At 36.6% G+C, this 21487-nt stretch overlaps 1 protein-coding gene across 1 annotated transcript in view; it reads right to left on the bottom strand.

Moving 5' to 3' along the window:
* Nucleotides 1–18578, bottom strand: part of ATM (ATM serine/threonine kinase) — a 121630-nt gene extending 103052 nt beyond the window's left edge. The window contains exons 1-4 of the mRNA XM_069468973.1: nucleotides 18507–18578; nucleotides 18313–18425; nucleotides 16799–16944; nucleotides 12519–12683 (exon numbers count right to left, since the gene is read on the bottom strand). Coding sequence (XP_069325074.1) covers nucleotides 12519–12683; nucleotides 16799–16944; nucleotides 18313–18425; nucleotides 18507–18578 — 496 coding nt within the window. The remainder of the gene's footprint in view (nucleotides 1–12518; nucleotides 12684–16798; nucleotides 16945–18312; nucleotides 18426–18506) is intronic.
* Nucleotides 18579–21487: the final 2909 nt, after the last annotated feature.

The following is a 21487-nucleotide window of genomic DNA, read 5'->3' on the forward strand; positions in this document are numbered from 1 at the left end:
AGAGCATCAGTTTAAGAGCCAGACGTCAGATAAGCTACTTAACATCTCTAAGCCTATGTTCCTTCTCTAGGCCTACCAAAGCACTTGAGAAAGTGCACGCTCCACAGTTTTTGGTTTTTTATTAATGATATTTGATTAATTATGTGCACTAAATGTGTCAGAAACTATAAAGAGTGTGAGATTTTCCTCTACTCCTAACCTCACAAATCAGCATGACAGTTTCATGGATGCAGGCAGAAGACATAAGATTCCTGATCAGAGAAAAAGGACAATTTATTTCCCATAGCAATGATAGTAGCCAGACTACCTTCATTTTTCCATGTTTCCCAATCTCAAGGGCAACATAAAGAGGGACACTTGACACAGTGCCAACAGTCAGCTGTGTTATAACAGAAAAACCCCAAGCTTTCTATAATGAATGGGCTGCAAGTAAACCTTTTGTTCTAGAGGAAGCCATCATCTCTACCTTCCAAGGGTGTCTGCTATACAAACAAATATCTTTGAAAAAGTAACCTGGAAAAAAAAAAAAAAGTAATCAGCGTCTCTGCTTGCAATATGTGCAGAAATGCAAAATGCATTGAGAATTATTGCCCTATACAATGAAAAGCAAAGTTCCTAATGCATGGTTTTCTTCTCAGTAAGAGATAGAGAGTCCTCAGTAAAGTGGGTAAGAATAACATCTATGGGTATCTTCCTTTTCAACTGTAAATGTCACATAATTCTGCAAAAATGGATAGTTTAAAAATCAGAGATATTCTGTTCTGTTCCACTGGTCTGAATCCAAATATAAAACCATCCTCATATAGTCATCTAATCTTTGACAAAGCAGACAAAAACATACTCTGGGGAAAAGATTCCTTATTTAATAAATGGTGCTGGGAAAACTGGATAGTTACAATGTAGAATACTAAAACAGGACACACAGCTTTCACCTCTCACAAAAATCAAATCACGGTGGATAACAGACTTAAACCTTAGGCCGGAAACTATTAGAACTCTAGAAGAAAATGTAGGAAAGACTCTTACAGACATTGGCCTTGGCAAAGAATTTATGAAGAAGACCCTTAAGGCAATCACAGCAACAACAAAAATAAATAAATGGGACCTGATCAAATTAAAAAGCTTCTGCACAGCCAAAGAAACAGTCACGAGAGTAAAGAGACAACCTACAGAATGGGAAAAAATTTTCACATACTACACATCAGATAAAGGACTGATAACAAGAATCTATTTAGAACTCAGGAAAATCGGTAAGAAAAAATCGAACAACCCTATCAAAAAGTGGGCAAACGACATGAATAGAAATTTTTCAAAAGAAGATATAAAAATGGCTAACAGAAATATGAAAAAATGTTCAACATCTCTAATCATCAGGGAAATGCAAATCAAAACCACAATGAGATATCACTTAACTCCAATGAGAATGGCCTTTATCAAAAAGTCCCAAAACAATACATGTTGGCATGGATGCAAAGAGACAGGAACACTCATACACTGCTGGTGGGACTGTAAACTAGTGCAACCCTTGTGGAAAGCAATGTGGAGATACCTTAAACAGATTCAAGTAGACCTACCATTCGATCCAGCAATCCCATTATTGGGCATCTACCCAGAAGAACAAAAGTCATTCTATAAAAAAGACACCTGAACCTGAATGTTTATAGCAGCATAATTCACAATTGCAAAGATGTGGAAACACCCCAAATGCCCATCAATTCATGAATGGATTAGCAAAATGTGGTATATGTATACCATGGATATTACTCAGCTATTAGAAATAATGGTGATATGGCATCTCTTTGGTTCTCCTGGAGAGAGCTGGAACCCATTCTATTAAGTGAAGTATCCCAAGAATGGAAAAACAAGCACCACATGTACTCACCAGCAAACTGGTTTCCCTGAGTGCACATTTGGGAATAACACCAATTGGGTATCGGACAGAGGTTGGGGCTGGGGGGAAGGGATGGGTGTATACCTACTTGATGAGTGCGATGCGCACTGCCTGGGGAATGGACACGCTTGAAGTTCTGACTGGGGGGGATGGGGGTGGGGGGAGGGGATGGGTGCATACCTACATGATGAGTGCGATGTGCACTGTCTAGGGAATGGACACACTTGAAGCTCAGACTCGGGGGGATGGGGAGGCATGGGCAATATATATAACCCGAACTTTTGTACCCCCATAATGAGCTGATTTAAAAGATAAATAAATAAAAATAAAAATAAAAATCAGAGATATTAAACACAAAAGAGTAAGAACAATATAAATACCTCAAACATTACATACTAAGGAAAACAATTCTTTAAATGATTTCTATCATACTGTCTGATGTTATTTGTAGAACTCTACACCAGTGCTTTCCAAGGTGTTTTCACTGCATAGAATAGGCAATCATAAAAATACATGAGTTAATATACACAAACTTAGAGAACAGAAAAGAGGAGAGGCTATCTTTATCATTTCCTTCTTCTTATTGGCAGGGAGAGAGAGGCGAAATAGAAAAAGCCAATAATATAAGTAATTGTCTCTGATTAAAGCACAGAATCCAGGGCTTTATGTTGGTTGAACTAAAATGATCCAAATTCTCCTAGAATCCTATATACTCCACTAGCAGGTGGTAAGAAGGCTGGTTTAAGACATTCAAAAAAAGAGTCCAGCTTCTTCAAAAAGGCTGCAGTGCATTCCTCCAGATGACTTCACTTCCTCCATGAATTCAACAACAAAAAAGCTCAAAATGCAGATTGTAAAACAATATGGTACGAAAAAGGAGTTCCTGGAGTTGAGAAAATAAAATTAAAGCTCAAATAACATTAAATGTAGATTCCTCGGGACTTTATACATAGACAATCACGTTACATGCAGAAAGGAATTTATTTCTTCCCTTTGATCTATAAGCCTTTTATTTCTTTTTCTTGCCTAACTGCCCTGGCTAGAACCTCCAGTACAATGTTGAAAAGGAGTGGTGAGAGTAGACAGACATCCTTACCTGGTTCCCAATTTGTCTTATGAAAGGTTTTGAATTATGGATTCAATTTCTTTAATAGTTATAACACTATTTAAATTACCTATTTCATATTGGGTAAAAGTTTTTATAGTGCATGGTTTTGAGAAATTTGTCCATTTAAATTAATGTGCAGAGTTGTTCCTAGTGGTTCCCTATTATCCTTTTAATATCAACAGGATCTACAATTATATCCCATTTCATTTCTATTATCAGTAATTTTCTTCCCTAATTTTTTTTTTAAAAGATGGGGGTCAGGGCCGGGCATGGTGGCTCACGCCTGTAATCCTAGCACTCTGGGAGGCCGAAGTGAGAAGATCACTCGAGGTCAGGAGTTCGAGACTAGCCTGAGCAAGAGCGAGACTCCGTCTCTACTAAAAATAGAAAGAAATGATCTGGACAACTAAAAATATATATAGAAAAAAATTAGCCGGGCATGGTGGCACATTGCTTAAGCCCAGGAGTTTGAGATTGCTGTGAGCTTGATGCCACAGCACTCTAGCCCGAGCAACAGAGCGACACTCTGTCTCAAAAAAAAAAAAAAAAAAAAAAAAAGGATGGGGGTCAGGCTGGATTCAAACTCCTGGGCTCTAGGGATCCGCCTGCTTCAGGCTCCTGAGTAGCTGGGACCATAGGTGCTCGCCACCATGCCAGGCTTTTAACCTTCTCTTGTTAAAGATCATCAGTTTTAATGATGTTTTCAAAGAATAAACTTTTTGTTTCACTGATTTTTCTCTACTGTTTTTATTTTCAACTTCATTGATTTCTGCTCTTCTCTTCCGCTTGCTTTGAAGTTTTGGTGGTTTTTTTGTTTCTTGGTTTTTTTTCCTAGTTTCTTGAGATAGAAGCTTATTGATTTAAGGCTTTTCCTCTTTTCTAATATAGGCATTTAATACTATAAATTACCCTCTCAGCACACCTTTAGCTTCTTTCCACAAATTTTGATAACTTGTAACTTTCATTTTCATCCAGTTCTAAGTATATTTTGATTTCTCTTGAGATTTCTCCTTTGGCTCATGAATTATTTAAAAGTGTGTTATTTATTTTCACAAAAGTACTATAAAGGAAACAAGAGTATCGTGGTAGAAAATAAAAGGAGAGGAACAAATCTAGAAAGGGCAATCACAAAATGGCAGTGATGGACAGGCATGGTGGCTCACACCTGTAATCCCAGCCCTTTGGGAGTCCAAGGCGGGAGGATCACTGGAGGCCGGGAGTTCAAGACCAACCTGGGAAACACAGGAAGACACCATTTGTACAAAAATTTTTTAAATCAGCCAGGTATGGTGACACGTGCCTGTAATACTAGCTACCGAGGAGGCTGAGGCAGAAGAATCACTTGAGCCCAGGAGGCTGCAATGAGCTATGATTACGCCACTACACTCTAGTCTGAGTGACAAAGTGAAACGCTGTCTCTTAAGAAAAAAAGAGAGGCAGTAAAATTTAAGTTGAGACATGAAGAATACAAAGAAGCCAGCCATAGGGTAGCCTCTAAAAAGAAGACAAATGACCTGAAACAAAAAAAGGCTTGCACATCTAAATAGAAGTGTGTGAGATGGTTCACAGCAGTGTGAAAAAAATATTACAGTTCCTATTTTTAAAAATTAAAATTATAAATAAAAATTAAGCTTTACTGATATGTAATATAGAAACTGACACTGACCCCTTTGGAAGACAGTTTGGCAGTTTCTTATAAAATTAAGAATAGGCTTGGCTTACTATATGATCCAGCAATCGCACTCATTTGTATTTATGCAAAGTTGAAAACTTAAGTCTACTCAAAAACTTGCCCATAGATATTTACAGCAGCTTTATTCACAATTGCCAAAACTTGGAAGCAACCAAAATGTCCTTCAGTAGGTGAACGGATTAAAAAACTGTGGTATATCCAGACAGTGGAATATTATTCTTTGCTAAAAAGAAAGGAGCTATCAAGCCATGAAAAGACATGGAGGAATCTTAAATGCATATTACTAAATGAAACAAGTCTGAAAAGGCTACATACTATTATGGTACCAAGTATAATCATGTACCACATAACGATGTTTCACTCAATGAGGAACCGCACGTACAAATGATGGTCCCCACAAGATTATAAAATAGAGCTGAAAAATTCCAATTGCCTAGTGACATCATAACATTATAGCACAACACATTACTTAGATGTTTGTGGTGATGCTTGTGTAAATAAACTCACTGTGCTGCCAGTCACATAAAAATAGCACACACAATTATGGACAGTACATAATACTTGAAAATGATAATAAACCACTATGTTACTGGTTTATGTATTTACTATACTATACTTTTTCTTGGTATTTAAGAGCATACTCCTTCTACTTCAAAAACAAAAAAAAAAAGTTAACTGTAAAACAGCCTCAGGCAGATGCTAGGTGGTATTCCAGAAGCAGGCATTTTTATCATGGGAGATGAAAGTTCCATGGTGCTACTGTCCTGACAAGATATGGAGATGGGACAAGACATGGAGGAGAAAGACAGTGATACTGATTATCCTGATCCTGAGTAGGCCTAAGCTAATATGTTTGTGTTTTAAACAAAAAAGTTTAAAAAGTCAAAAAAAAATTTTTTAATAGAAAAGAGTTTATAAGAGGAAAAAAAAAGAAAAAAAAGAAGGCCGGGCATAGAGGCTAACACCTATAATCTCAGCATTCTGGGAAGCCGAAGTGGGAGGATCACTGGAGGCTAGGAGCTCAAGACCAGCCTAGGCAACACAGTGAGACCCTGTCTCTACAAAAAATTAAAAAACAGTCAAGCATGGTGGTGCACACCTACAGTCCCAGCTGCTCAGGAGGCTGAGGTGGGAAAATCGCTTAAGCCTATGTGTTCAAGGCTGCAGTGAACTATGATTGCACCACTGCACTCCTGCCTGGGCGAGAGAGCGAATCTCATCTCTAGAAAAGAAAAGAAAAAAGAAAAGGAGAGGAGAGGAGAGGGGAGGGGAGGAGAGGGGAGGAGGGGAGAAACACTGAAAAAGAAAAAAAAATTATAGAACTAAAAGAAAACATATTTGTTTGTGTCAGTACACTCTATGATGTTTACACAATGACAAAATTGCCTAATGACACATTTCTCAGAATGTATACCCATTGTTAAATGATGTATAACTGTATATCACATTCTGGAAAAGGCCAAACCATGGAAACGGTAAAAAGCGACTGGGAGGAGGGAGGGATGAATGAGAGAAGCACAGAGGACTTTTTTTCACAGTGAAAACTATTCTGTATGATACTATGATGGTGAATACATGTCACTATCCTCCCCCAAAGGAAAAAAAAAAATACCATCACCACAATAGATATAGAAAAAGACTTTTAAAAATTTCAATACATTTGTCAAAACCCATAGAATATACAGCACCAAGTGTGAACCCTAACGTAAACTATGACTTTGAATAATAATGATGTGTTGCTGATTTTAACAAATGTACCACTCCGGTGTTAGATGGTTGACAGTGGGGCACACCGTGTGCGTGTGGAGTAAGGGAACTCTCAGTACTTTCTACTCAGTTTTGCTGTGACTCTAAAATTGCTATAAAAAACAAAATCTATTTTTACAAAAAAAGTTTGGAAGCCACTGCCTTAGAGAAACAGAATAATTGCCAGTGTAGCTTGAACATAGAAATTAGAAGAATGGGGGTAAGCTTCAGGTAAGTCAGATAAGCAGAAGCAAAATTATGCAAAGCTTTTAAGGTATGAAAGAAGAATCCATATTTTATATTAGCTGTACAGGCAAGCTACTGAATGTCTTAAACTTGTCTTCCTTCCTACTTAATTAGAAAAGCTAGCTTCTTCCTTGGATCAATCCTAGGGTTTTTCTTTTGGAATCCTTTCTTAGGAAACACATATAATCAATTTTACAATCTCTCCACTGAATTCTTCCAATTACATTTATAAATATTCTAGTAACTGTTGTCTTTAACAGGACTCCTCTTTCTCCTTCCCCTTGCAACCAAAGCTTTTAAAAGTGTTGTCTGTACCTTGCTAACCCCTTCTTCACTCGATTTCTTGTTTTCATACCAGTCTGTTATAAAACTGAACACCATTAATCAATTGGCTCTCTGATTTATAGAACAATTGAAACAACAAGAACAGATACACATTGTTTTCAAATGCACATGGAATATTTACCAAGTTAGACCTTATCCTGGGTCATAACAATTTTAAATAACTTAGATCATAAACAGTATATTCTCTGACCATAATGTAATTAGACTGGAAAGCATAAGAAAAAACATAAAAACAAAAGAAGAAAATTCCCCCAAATTGGAAATTAAGTAACACGCTTTTAAATAATCCATAGGTTAAAGAACTCTCGAGAAAAACTGCAACATATTTTGAACTAAACAAAATGAAAATACATGTCATAATTTGTGAGATGTGACTAACATAGTGCTTAGAGAAAACTTATAACATAAATGCACATATTAGGGAGCTCTAAACTCTTAAGCTTCTACCTTAAGAAACTATTAATAGAAAAAAAAAATTTAAACTCAAAACAAACAGAAAGAAGGTATGTTAAGATCAGAAATCAATAATTAAAGAGGCAAAATCACTACAGAGTCTACACACATTAAAAAGATAGTAAGGCAATAATGTGAGCAATTTTATGCTCATAAATTCAACAACTTAGATGAAATATATAAATTCCATGAAAAAAAAAATTACCAAGGTCAGTGAAAATGAAATATGTAACCTAAATAATACTACATCTATTAAAGAAATTAAAATCCTCCAACACCCACATCCAAATTCAATCCAGTAATATATAAAAAACCTAGCATATCATGCCCTAGTGAAGTATATCACAGGAACTCAAGGTTGATTCAACATGTGAAAAATCCATCACTGCAATTCACCAGATCAATAGAGTAAAGGGGAAAAAACCATATGATTATCTCAATAGATACAGAAAAAGATTTTTAAAAATTCAACATCCATTCATGATTTTAAAAAAAACTATCAGCAGCTAGGAATAAAAAAGAAATGTCCTCAACCTATACTGGTAGCTAATATCATGCTTAATGGTCAAACACTGAATGCTTCCCCTAAGATCAGGAACAAGGCTAGGATGTCTGTTTTCACCATTCCTATTCAAAAATCATATTGGAGATAAAACTATAAAACTCTTAGGAGAAAACATAGGGGAAAAGTTTCTTGACATTGGATTTGGCAATTATTTCTTGGATATGACACCAAATGCACAGGCAACAAAAGAAAAAATAGTTAAATTGGATTTACCAAATTCAAAGTTTTTGTGCATCTAAGGCCACTATCAACATAGTCAAAAAGCAATCCATGAAATGGGAGAAAACATTTGTAAATTATATATCTGATATGAGATTAAAATCCAGCATATGGGAGGCTGAGGCAGGAGGATCGCTCGAGGTCAGGAGTTCGAGACCAGCCTGAGCAAGAACAAGACCCTGTCTCTACTAAAAGTAGAAAGAAATGATATGGACAGCTAAAAATATATAGAGAAAAAAATTAGCCAGGCATGGTGGCACATGCCTGTAGTCCCAGCTACTCAGGAGGCTGAGGCAGAAGGATTGCTTGAACCCAGGAGTTTGAGGTTGCTGTGAGCTAGGCTGACGCCATGGCACTCTAGCCCGGGCAACAGAGTGAGACTCTGTCTCAAAAAAAAAAAAAAAAAATCCAGCATAAAGAACATCTACAACTCTACAAAACAAAAAATAACCAGATTTAAAAATGGGCAAAAGATGGGTGATGTTGATAATGCAGGAGGCAATGCATGTGGGTGAACATACGGAGTATATGGGATAGCTCTGTAGCTCTCAATATTCCTGTGAATCTAAAACTACTCCAAAAAAATAAACTTAAAAACACAAACGAAAAAAAAATGGGCAAAGAACTTGAAAAGACATTTCTCCAGAAAAGGTATGTTAATAAAAATGGCCAACAAACAGGAAATGTTCCAACATCATTAGTCATTAGGGAAATGCAAATAAAAAACACAGTGGCATAATACTTTCCATCTATTATCAAACAAATGATCAGAAAATAAGAGCTGGTAAAGATGTGGAGAAATTGGAAACCTTATATATATTGCTGGTAAGAATGTAAAATGGTACAGCGTCCCTGAAAAGCAGTATGTTAGTTCCTTAAATAGTTAAATATAGAATTACCATGTGATCCAGCAATTCTACTTCTGGGTGTATACCCAAAAGAACTGAAAACAAGAAACTGAGGAAATATTTGTATACCTATGATCACAGCAGCATTGTTTACAATAGCCAAAAGGCGGAAAACAACCAAGTGTCTACCAATAGATGAACAAATAAACAAAATGTGGCATGTATTATTAATAATACATACAATAGAATATTGTTCAGCCTTAAAAAGGAAGGAAATTCTGACACATGCTACAACATAGATGAGCCTCACAAGATGTTTTGATAAGTATAGTAAGCCATTTGCCAAAGGACAAATACCGATTCCATGTATGAGTCTCTTTGTTCAAGTTGCTATAACAAAGTATCATAGATTAAGTAGCTTATAAACAATAGAAATGTATTTCTCACAATTCTCTGAAAGTATCACATCAGGGTGCCAGCATGGTCAGTTTCTAGTGAGGGCCCTCTTCTGGGTTGCAGATCGCTAACTTCTAGCTCTATCCTCACATGGCAGAAAGGGAGCAAATTAGCTCTCTGGCCTCTTCTTATAAGATCATTAATCCCAATCATGAGGGGCCAATCCTCATGACCTAATTACCTACCAAATGCCATACTTCCAAATACCATCACATTGGGGATCAGATTTTAACATATGAATTTTGGGGGGTCACAAATGTTCAGTCCGTCACAATGAGGTACCTAGAATAGTCAAATTCATATAGACAAAAAGTAAAATGGTAGCCACCAAGGACCTGTGGGGAGGGGAAAATAGTGAAATTATTGATTAATGGGTATAGAAAAAAAATTCTAGAGATGGATGATGGAGATTATACAACGTGAATGTACTTAACCCTACTGAACACTTAAAAATAGTTAAAATGGTAAATTTTATGTTACGTATATTTCACCAAAATAAAAAAAATACTGGAGGTATTATAGTAAGGCACAAAAAAGAAATAAAAGCCGAGAAAGAAAGAAAAAAAATACTACAATACTTACAAAGTGACTGTCTACGTAGAAAATCCCAAAGAATCTATAGAAAAGCTCCTAGATCTAATAAGTGATTTTAGCAAGGTCCCAGGATACAAGGTCAATATACAAGATCAATTATACTTCTATATAATAGCATTGAACAATTTGGAAATCAAAATTTTAAAAACTGCAACTTACAAACTACTGACATAGAAATCTAACAAAACATATGCAAAACCTGCATGATTATGTAATTATAAATTGTCAATTTACAATAAAAAAATCTGTATACTGAAAATTACAAAACACTAATGAAAGAAATCAAAAAAAGACCTAAACAAACGGAGAGATGTATCATGTTCATGGATCGGAAGAGTCTATGTTGTTATGATGTCTAGTCTTCTCAAATTATCTAACATATTCAATGCAATTCCTATAAAAATCCTAGCAAGATTTTTTGTAGAAATCAATAAACTGATTGCAAAATTTATATGGAAATGCAGACTCAGTCTTAGGCCATCTTCTCATCTTATTCTTTCCCTATACAAGCTCATCCATAACCATGGCTTTAATTACCACCTCTACCAAATACATATGTTGAGTATAGACTTCTTCAACAGAATCCTCATCAGTTTCAGAGAAGGAAGCTAACTAAGTAAGAAATATTTTGACAAAAAAGCTGATTAGGGCCGGGTGCGGTGGCTCACGCCTGTAATCCTAGTACTCTGGGAGGCCAAGGCAGGTGGATCATTTGAGCTCAGGAGTGCGAGACCAGCCTGAGCAACAGTGAGACCCCGTCTCTACTAAAAATAGAAAGAAATTATATGGAAATCTAAAAATATACATGGAAAAAATTAGACGGGCATGGTGGCGCATGCCTGTAGTCCCAGCTGCTTGGGAGGCTGAGGCAGGAGGATCACTTGAGCCCGGGAGTTTGAGGTTGCTGTGAGCTAAGCTAACGCCACGGCACTCTAGCCCGGGCAACAAAGTGAGAGTCTGTCTCAAAAAAAAAAAAAAGACAAAGGCTGATTATAAGAAGTAACAGTAGTTTGTTTAAAAATAAAAAGAGCATTTCAGAGAACATGCTAGATGATAGAACCTAGGATACTGAAGGAAGGAGTATCTTTGTTTCAGTGACAGCCATTGTTATAAGTGATAATCTAAAATGTCCAAATATTCTAAATATGACTAGCCATACTGGGGAAAGATCTGTCTGAGTATCTTAGCTATTACTGGCCTATTCTCTGAAGCCTGCCACTAGGCTTATTGAGGGCCCTGTTTCAGACACTGCCTGCCTTGTGTTCAGAGCAAAATCAAAGGCTCCAAATGACTCCTAAGAAATTAGTGCAACAGCTGAGAAGGCTGGTATTCACGCAGAAACAGTAGACTGTAATGTAGGAGTGAGGGTACCACTTAGTTTGTGGTTTTATGGTTTACACATATATATATATATATATATCTCATTCTGAAACAATAAATTGGCTACAAAGAATATATACAAATGTCTCTTAATGTAGTTAGCAAAATTTAGCCTAAACATTTTTCAATGAAAGAGAGGAGATTTTTAATTTTTAGAGCTGGTGCATTATAAAAGACTCTGAAATCTGGCTTAAAGTCACCATGTTTATACCAAATCTCACTTCGATCCATTCTCAGACCTAGAATTGCTCCACCTTTGAAATCAATAAACTGAAATATTTTAGTCCCTGACTGTAACTTCCTTCCTTCCTTTGTGGTCTCTCAGAACCTCTCACCTACAAACTGGCAATAACACCAGATTCCTCCCTAGCACCCATTTTAAGTAACTAGTGAGTCACTGGGTCTTATATATTCTATTCTATTCTAATACATTTTATTTCCGTTACCTTACCAATAACCTGCTACTTGCCTAATCTAATGGACACTATTGTGTCTTATCCTTTCTACAGTACTTAAAATGTTCACCACACCCCTTCAAACCTGAAACTCTCTTGCCTTCACTTTAACGATACTTTTCTCTTCTTAGTTTTCTCCTTTCTACTTTAATCATAGTTGAGTTTAGGTGTCACTGTTCCGTGTACCTATTGTACCCAAACATATCTATATCATATTGCATTATAATTTCTGGTTTAGTTTTTTTTCTGCCACTGTCAACTCAAGGACAGGGATGGCATCTTTCACTCTGTAATTTTAGTTCCAATGGCAGGCACCTAATACGTTATTAGTGACTTAATTCAGAACATACGTATGTAATAAATGAAAATTAAGGGCTGGATTTTGTAACCATATAATTTTACTAAAGTACTGTTAAACTGTGAGGTCAGATGGGGGATACAGATAGACTCTAAGTGGTTTTTTTGGTGAAATTTCATCTCACAGGGAAAAATTCACAAACAACAACCGTCAAAACATACCTAGCCACTGTTGCTGAGATATTTCACACCAGTATTTTCTCACAGAAAGAATGTCTTTGAGCAGTATGTTGCTATAATCAGCTCCATAAATGGCACCATTAGATGAATCTTTCACTGTATCCATGATATAAATCAAGAGTTCTTGACATTTTAGCCTAGGTGCTCCTGTTTAGAAATAAAGTAAACAAACAAACAAATAAGTATATATAAATTTTAACAAAAATAAATTAAGGACACTTGGAATAGCAACTATTTAAATAATTCCATTTGGGAAGTAACTATTAATTACCCTTCTTCTCACAGAGCAGAGATTGGTAAACTATGGCCCCAAAACAAAATTCAGCTAGTTGCCTATTTTTGTAAATAAAGTTTTACTAGAACTCAGTCATGTCCATTCATTTACTTATTGTCTATGGCTGCTTTTGTGCTAAAACAGCATAGTTGTGCAACTGAGATATAGACAACTGTATGATGCATAAAGTCAAAAATATTTACTATTTGGTCCCTTTACAGAAAAAATTTGCCAATCTCTATAGGGATACACAACAAAAACAATCATTCTTTAAAAAGTCATATCCTTAATAATTCATAATTTCTGACACTACACCAAAAAAGATCCAAAGTTTCTTGGCAATCTCTATGAAGAATGAATTTATTAGAATAACATAATATTACAAGAGAATATTTATCCTGAAAAGCAAAATTACTTTCAAGTCCTATAATAGCACTTATGGCATACAAGTATGTAAGGCTATAATTTTAACAGTATATTATTTATTTGAGATTATAAAAATTCAGCATTGACACACATATATTTTAAAGGTAACAAAATCACACTTAAAAATAATTTAATCTTTATTTCCAGCAAATCATATTGATATCACAGCTGAAATGTTATTACATGACTTAATCTTCAAATTGAATGTAACATACTTATTGGTTTTCTTTCTAACATATTTATTGTTATAAGCTATGAGCAGAGCACAACTCATTACGTAAATCGCAATATATTATAGATTAAGATTTTCTTATGATGAGACTAGTTATACTCAGAAGTATCAGACAATGGCAAATAAATATACACTGATATAACTACAGAATCATTTTTTACCCCAGGCTTATTTCATAATTTTAGGCATCTGGCCAGTGATGAAATATACAACTATACACAAATAACAATATACAAACATGATCTTCTTTTATAACACTCTGTTACATCTCTCTTTTACAGTCCTTATAACATTTTCTCTATAATGTCCATTGTATTATTAGATCCTTGAGGAAAGGAATTAATCTCTATACCCTCACAGAAAGCCCAGTGACTGCCCAGATACTAAATGTTCCATAAACATTTGTTAAGTAACTACATAAATCAATACTAGGACAAAAACATATTTTCCTATGTCCTTTTTCCCAGTATATTTCTTTCCTCTGCCAAATTTGAGAAGCGTTTCATGACATTTTTCTTTCTAAAAAAATTTGTCTTAGAAGAACAGCCAGGTTGCCTGAAGAGACTTTAAGGAACCTCAATGGAACTTAACGTTTTTCACAACTAGGTTTTACATTCTCTAGGCTCTGTCTATGCTCTGTGCAAAAGCAGACAAATGCTAACATAAAGGAATGAACAATATTTTCTTACTTGTTTCTTCCCAGCCTCTACCTTTCACCTCTTTTTTCCCTAATCTGTTTCTTTCATACCTTGGATATCAATGCTAAGTAAGTCTGGCGAAGTCTGGATGTGCGTGTAAATTCCCATCAACCCTCCAACCTTTTGAAAAAATACAAGTGAAGAAGTGAGGTGAGGCAACAGTAACTTGCCATGAGATTAAAGAGGTTTAAGTTACAAAGTCAAACTTGAAAGAAAAGGAAGCCTTAAATAAAAACACCACTTTTCAACTATTCAAATGATCTTTCATTGATAATTTTACCTACCCTTTCTTGTAAGCCAACGTACTGATACATTTTCAAATGTAATCTCTATTGTTAATTTTGCAATTGAAAGGTTTTTTCACTGCAAGGCAAAATTACTATACAAGCTGCAAGCTTTTCTTTTTTTCTCTTTTTTTCTTTCTTTCTTTCTTTTTTTTGGTTTTTTTGAGACAGAGGCTCACTCTGTTGCCCAGGCTAGAGTGCCATGGCGTCAGCCTAGCTCACAGCAACCTCAAACTCCCAGGCTCAAGCAATCCTCCTGCCTCAGCCTCCCGAGTAGCTGGGACTACAGGCATGTGCCACCATGCCTGGCTAATTTTTTCTATATACATATTTTTAGCTGTCCATATCATTTCTTTCTACTTTTAGTAGAGACGGGGTCTCGCTCTTGCTCAGGCTGGTCTCGAACTCCTGACCTCGAGCGATCCTCCCGCCTCGGCCTCCCGCCTCCCGCCTCGGCTAGGATTACAGGCGTGAGCCACCTCGCCCAGCCTGAAAGCTTTTCTGATGGGCTACAAAACTGGCATGATATATTTCTCACTCACTCATCAAGTACATATTAAGATTCTAATGTCAGGCCGGGCGCGGTGGCTCACGCCTGTAATCCTAGCTCTCTGGGAGGCCGAGGTGGGCGGATCGTTTGAGCTCAGGAGCTCGAGACCAGCCTGAGCAAGAGCGAGACCCCATCTCAACTAAAAATAGAAAGAAATTATATGGACAGCTAAAAATATATATAGAAAAAATTAGCCGGGCATGGTGGTGCATGCCTGTAGTCCCAGCTACTCGGGAGGCTGAGACAGGAGGATCGCTTGAGCCCAGGAGTTTGAGGTTGCTGTGAGCTAGGCTGACGCCACGGCACTCACTCTAGCCTGGGCAACAGAGTGAGACTCTGTCTCAAAAAAAAAAAAAAAAAAAAGATTCTAATGTCACTAGCCAACAATATTTTACTGGATACAAGGCTACCACACACAGAGCAAAAGCAGGCACAGAATATTTCAGTGTAGCTTTCCTTTGTTTCTGCTGGAGTCTCTGACAAGCGCTTGCAGCTATCAACACAAACTGGCATCTCACAGGAGGTGGAAAATTTGCTAAACCATTGTTCTTTAGACTCAAGTCTCACACCACCATTCTGAAATATCATTCACTAATAACCTGCATGTTTCTACTAAATGTTTACCGACATTTGGGCTTTCCTGATTCTTAAAATAAAGTGGTATCACAAAGCCACATTCTTATCTGTGAAGAGGTCCCCAACCTATGGTGAGATGTATAATTATTTCATTATATATTACAATGTAATAGTAACAGAAATAAAGGTCACAATAAATGTAATGTTCTTGAATCACTCCAAAACCATCCCCTACCCCACCCCACTCCTGGTCTGTGGAAAAATTGTCTTCCATAAAAACAATGCCTGGTGCCAAAAAGGGTGGTCTGAACTCAGGAGTTCCTAAACAAACATTTCTGCTTCTAGCTTTTCAATACTGTGTAAAGCCCATTTCCTTACAAAGGCTTACTAGGATCCTGTATATTCGTCAAAAATGTCAACTCTTCAAAATATCAACTGTACAAGTTAAAGATGGGAGATATTTGGCTTATTAGTAGCAAAAAAAAAAGGACCTGGTTGTTTTTCTCTCTTCAATCATAGTAAGCACAATGTTAGTTAAGAGTGTGGGTTTTGACTGTCAAGCAAACTAATGTGATTTCACAATGAATTAGTAAAAGTATAGAATAGAAGATATGCAAGTCTTGCTCCACTCTGTATCAACCAGAATACACCTAAAAGATGGAGGCCCACCACTTGAGAGATATAATCAAACTGAAGAATATTCAAAGGAGAGTGGCATGAAACCTAAGTTATATGAGCTAAAAGAAGTAGCTCTATTTACTTTAGAGAAGAGGACTCAGGGGAAATTGAGTGGCCACCTTCAGATAACTCAAAGGATGTCACATTGAAAAAATGATTAGGATTTTTTTATATCATCTCAGAAAGTAGAAGCAGTAACAAAAGAAGAGAGGTTTTTAATACTCTTAATGCTATGCAAAGATGGAAAAGAAAGCCTCACAGGTATGTGTAATCATTAAGACTGCTTCTACCTAAGTGCTAGGAATGTATATAGGGGATCCAAGACTGGGTAATTAAAATAATAATTTTTAATTACTTCAGTCTTGAAATTTTATCATTCTATGCTTGCATAAATTCCCCCAAATATTAGAACGTGTAGTATTAAAATTGTTATATGTACCAGAAGTTAGTGTTAGCATTCAACTTTTATCTTACCATATTCAGATCAAACTTATGCAACAGTAACCTATTAAGCCATATATTTATAATATAAAATATCACTTACTTTTATTAGCACATTTGATGAAGTATTTGACCAAACTACTGATTTCTTGCATCTTTTTCTGCCTGGAGGCTTGTGTTGAGGCCGATACATTTGGTTTTGCTGTTCTCAGACATTCTGTTTCTTTCTGAATATATCTCTGTAAAAATCTTCAAGAAAACAAAATGCAATTTCAGAAACTCATTAAATGCTTAAATTATTACAATAATTTCAAAAAGTCCTTCATGCCATCACAAAGAGCATCTTTTAAGCCACATTGCTTTGATCAATATACTGGCTAAATGAAACAATTAAATAAAACAATTAAATGTCTCTTTCAAGGCATAACTCCTACAACACCAATTTAAAGTCTGATCTGCAAAGCTCATAGTCTTCCATATTTTCTATTGCTTTACTGCCTGCTTTCTCATTTTATCATTAAAAGCTAAGAATGCTAGTAAGGGCTCTCAATTCTCTTTAAACTCTTTCTGTTATTCTGTATATCACCAACCTCTTTCCGAGGCACTTGGTAATGTTTTTCTAGCCTTTAAATGAATCCTGTCTAGAAGATATTCATGACTAGCCAGGAGTAGGCCAGGTGCATATATATATTTGGCCTATCTAATCAGCTTATACAAAACAGTATTCATTAAAACAGCAACTTAAAGTAAATAAGTAAAAATAATACAAAATAGTATTCATCTTCAGGTAATAACTGTACTTGTGTTATCTAAAATAAACTATAAACTAAGTAACCAGAGAAAAGGAGCATGCATTTTTTTTTATGTTTTATGCATTCAAATCTATAACAAGCTAGTACCAAATAGGAGCTAAAAAATAAAATAGATTATCTGTTCTCAACACTCAAGGACAACTAAACACTCATACTTCCTCTTGACTACAAATGTTTCAAGTTTATTTAGTACTCAGTATTCTACAATAATTTATAATAGTTTATTCATCTTTCTAAGCCTTAAAATCTATTTCTATTTATAAATGGACTTGATAGCTGAAAATTATGTCTCAATGTAAAAATGCATTAACCCTGTTTGCCACTCCTGTCTAACAATCATTGTTTCATTGCTTGAGGTTTTTTTTGTTTTTTAACCGAATTCATATGGACATATTCTCATCCTTCTTTTATTCATTCTATTGCAATTTAACACATGGAAATTACTTATAATCAGAGCAATATTTAAAGGTGTCAAAGGAATAATTAAACATTGATTACAACTTAGTATTTTTCTCTAATTTGAAATAAAGTCTTAAGAACTAATTGATATGAAAGGAATTCTCTCTCAATCTTGACTGAAATGTGTCTAAGACATTTTATTGAACAAATGATTTAAAATTTAAGCTCTGTATATAAATATCCTTCAAAAGTTATGTTTTGATAAATATTAAGTGCCAACGTCATATGCAAGGCACAACAATATACAGGGAGCAAAGATAAATAAGACACACAAAAATAATATCATAATAGAAATAAAAATGAAAGAGAAAAATAAAGACAGTTAAAATAAATTAGAATAGAATACCTAAAAACAGCATCCCAATTTAAATATTTTCCTTGTTTGGAATCTGAATGCCGGTCTAAATGTTTAACTGTTTCAGGATCTCGAATCAGGTGCTTAAATTTCTCAATTTCTTTCTGAAAATGAAAAATAAACAATAATGGGTTAACAATCACACACTTGATTCAAGGAAAGATTAAATTTGAGTAACTTACTACCTTTCGTTCTGTAGCTCTATCATGTTCTAGTTGACGGCAGCAAATAAGCAGATCGTTAAGTGCTAGACTCATGGTTCAGAATTTCAGGATACACATCATTACCTATAAAAATATATATATATAAAATTATTTTAGACCATGGTATTAATAGTTAGATCTAACTATACAACCAGAGGCACACTATGATCAAAGGTACATGATTTCTCTTAACATTTTCATATTTAAAATGAGATTTTCTTAAAATACATCAAAATAATGCTTGAAAACACACAAATGTGTGCTTTGTTTGCAGTAACAGAAAAAAAAATAAGAAGAGTATAATTTACTTTATTGCTCTGAGACCTAAGAAACATGACATTTAAATTGACACATGAAAGATAAACAGAAACCAGCTAGGCAAAGAATAAGGAAGGATTTAACATTGACAATGAACTATTTAAAACCACCCTTGCCTGTATGTAGTGACTTGTCATTTTCTTCAGCCAGAAGCTTAAATTACTAATCCTTGCCTAGCACTTTCATATCAACTGGCATTAAGGTTCTCATTTAATACATAACAATAGGACGAAAGTCATATTCCTGTTTTAAAAGGAAATTAGGCCGGGCTCGGTGGCCCATGCCTGTAATCACAACTTACTGAACATGTGACACATCCAGGAAGAGGCAGCCCTAAACTTGACCTTTTTTTTCAAGCTGTGACTTTTCTGAATTTGTTTTTTCCCCTACAGTTTCTTAAAGATTACTTTGAAGAAAACAAAACAGTTCAGTATTATCCACATAAACAGAAGATCTTCAGTCACTGATACATGCAAACAATATTTACCATGCACCTACTGTGTTTGAGCTATTACGTCAGGGATAGATAGATAAATAATGAACTAAATAGATACAAATCCTACCTTTATGGAGTCAAATCTAGGGGGAGAGGGTGACAATAAACAAGTAAACTGACAAATCAATGCATAATTCCAAATTGAGATATATACCTCAAAGAAAATAAAAATACAATAATGGAAAATAACAGTAAAGAGGATCGTTTTAGATAAATTGTGAGGGAACATATCTCAGAGGAGGTTATAATAAAGCCAAGAACTGAAAGAACTGGTGCCAATCATAGAAAGAACTAGAGGACCAACATTTCAGGGAAGGAGACTAGCACAACGAAAGGGTCCTAAAATGGAGAAGAGCATGGTATGTTGGAGGAACTGAAAGAAGGTCAAAGGAACTATAGTCAACTGGAGTAAGAGTGTCACTAGATAAAGATGAACTCCATTTATATAATCCAGACTATCTAGGTTCCGCTCCCAACACTCAACTGAAATGATACAGATTTCCTAACAGCCCCTGAATTGGCAAATCCAATGTCCCCCTTTAGCTCTCAGTCAAGTTGATCCTTTTGCAGAATTTGACAATGTTTACATCTCAATTTCTTAGAAATAACTCTACCCTTAGTATGCCATTCTTTTCTAGTGGTTAAGAGTGTGGTCTCTGCTGCAAGTTTTTGGTGTTTAAGAAATTAAATAAAAAAAAAAAAAAAAAAAGTGTGGGCTCTGTAGTCGGATTGCATTGGTTCATGCAATCTTGCTGTATAACCTAGAGCAAATTAGTTAATCTCTCCAAGCCTGTTTCCCAATGACAAAATGAATACAATACTAGTACCTACCTCAAACAGTTGTAATGATTCATACACGTTTAAGACAGTGCCTGAAAGTGTTGACAGCAAGTGTGCAACAAATGTTAGCATTTACCAAATGCCCTTCCTTTATGACTGTTTCATAAGTCTCTTGATGGTGGTTCTTCCACCCACACCTCAAGAACATCCTTGTCTCCTTGGTATCCATTCCTACGACTTCAACCCACTGAATAGGCCCAATATGTTGGGAGAACTCCCAAATATATTTCATTCAATGCCACACCTCACTCTTGAGCTTCAGGAACCTTCTACATTTTGTGACTCTACATGCATTTTTCCTTCTGTCTGGAAGGTCTCTAGTAATACCGTCCTCCAGGGCAATTTAGACACTGTGCACACAGCTAACAATCAGAATTCGAATCCTGTGATTCTAGAGGCCATGCTCTTAATCATGAGGCTGTAGTTTGAATCTCAATAAATGCTCGCTGACTAAAAGTACTAATTAGGAGAGAGAGATCAAAAGATGACTAGTCAAGTCGCCCAGATAAATCTGAACCCTGAGGTGACAGGAGAAAGGGACGCGTGGGAGGGAGGGTTCAATTCGGGGCATTTAAAAGACGGAGGTCATTGGCTAAGTCCGCTACGGACTTGGAGAGCACAGGAGAGGGCGAAGAGGACCGGCGGCAGGGAAAGACGGAGTGAAGAGAGGAGTCAAGGGCCGCTCTGGAGGAGTGCGTAAGATTGGGCATCTGGGAACAAGGACAGACTGGGTCGCACACGACTGACTGTCCAGAGCAGAAGCCACTGTGAGGGTTCTGCTCCCCTACCGCTGCACTTGGACGACAAAAGTAGGATCTCTGGAGGCGGCGGTGGCGGCAGCCCAAATCCTGGTTCCTCTCGCCTTCTCCCGCGGCCGGAGCTTCAGAATCCTGTCAGCCACGCACCTACTCCCGCTTCCGGTTCAAACCAAGCGTCACGGCACAGCGTCGGCCTTGGGAGGAAGGTGTAAGGCAGAGCAGGGGCGGAGCGGTCTGCCCATGCGCGCCCAGTATCACTCGCTGTCCTCGGCTCTAGACGCTCGCCCAAAACATTCGGCTCATCTGAGGAAGCGCGCATGCGTCCTGCCCACCAATGGCGAGCGACCTTGCTTTTGAGGGTGGCCCTCCGGCTCCGGAGCTTGCACCCCGCCTGCTGGCCCTCCTCAGCCCTACCTCTCCGATGCTGAGGACGGAAATGACGACAATTCCAAGGGGAGCGGAGGCGGGTTTCATTTCGGCGCCTTTCTTTCTCCCGCGGAAGCGATTGGCTGACGTGGAGCGAAAGAGGCGGGACAAATTGCCGCGGGTTC

The sequence above is a fragment of the Eulemur rufifrons genome, chromosome 6 (assembly GCF_041146395.1).
Source record: "Eulemur rufifrons isolate Redbay chromosome 6, OSU_ERuf_1, whole genome shotgun sequence".
NCBI classification, from domain to species: Eukaryota; Metazoa; Chordata; class Mammalia; order Primates; family Lemuridae; genus Eulemur; species Eulemur rufifrons.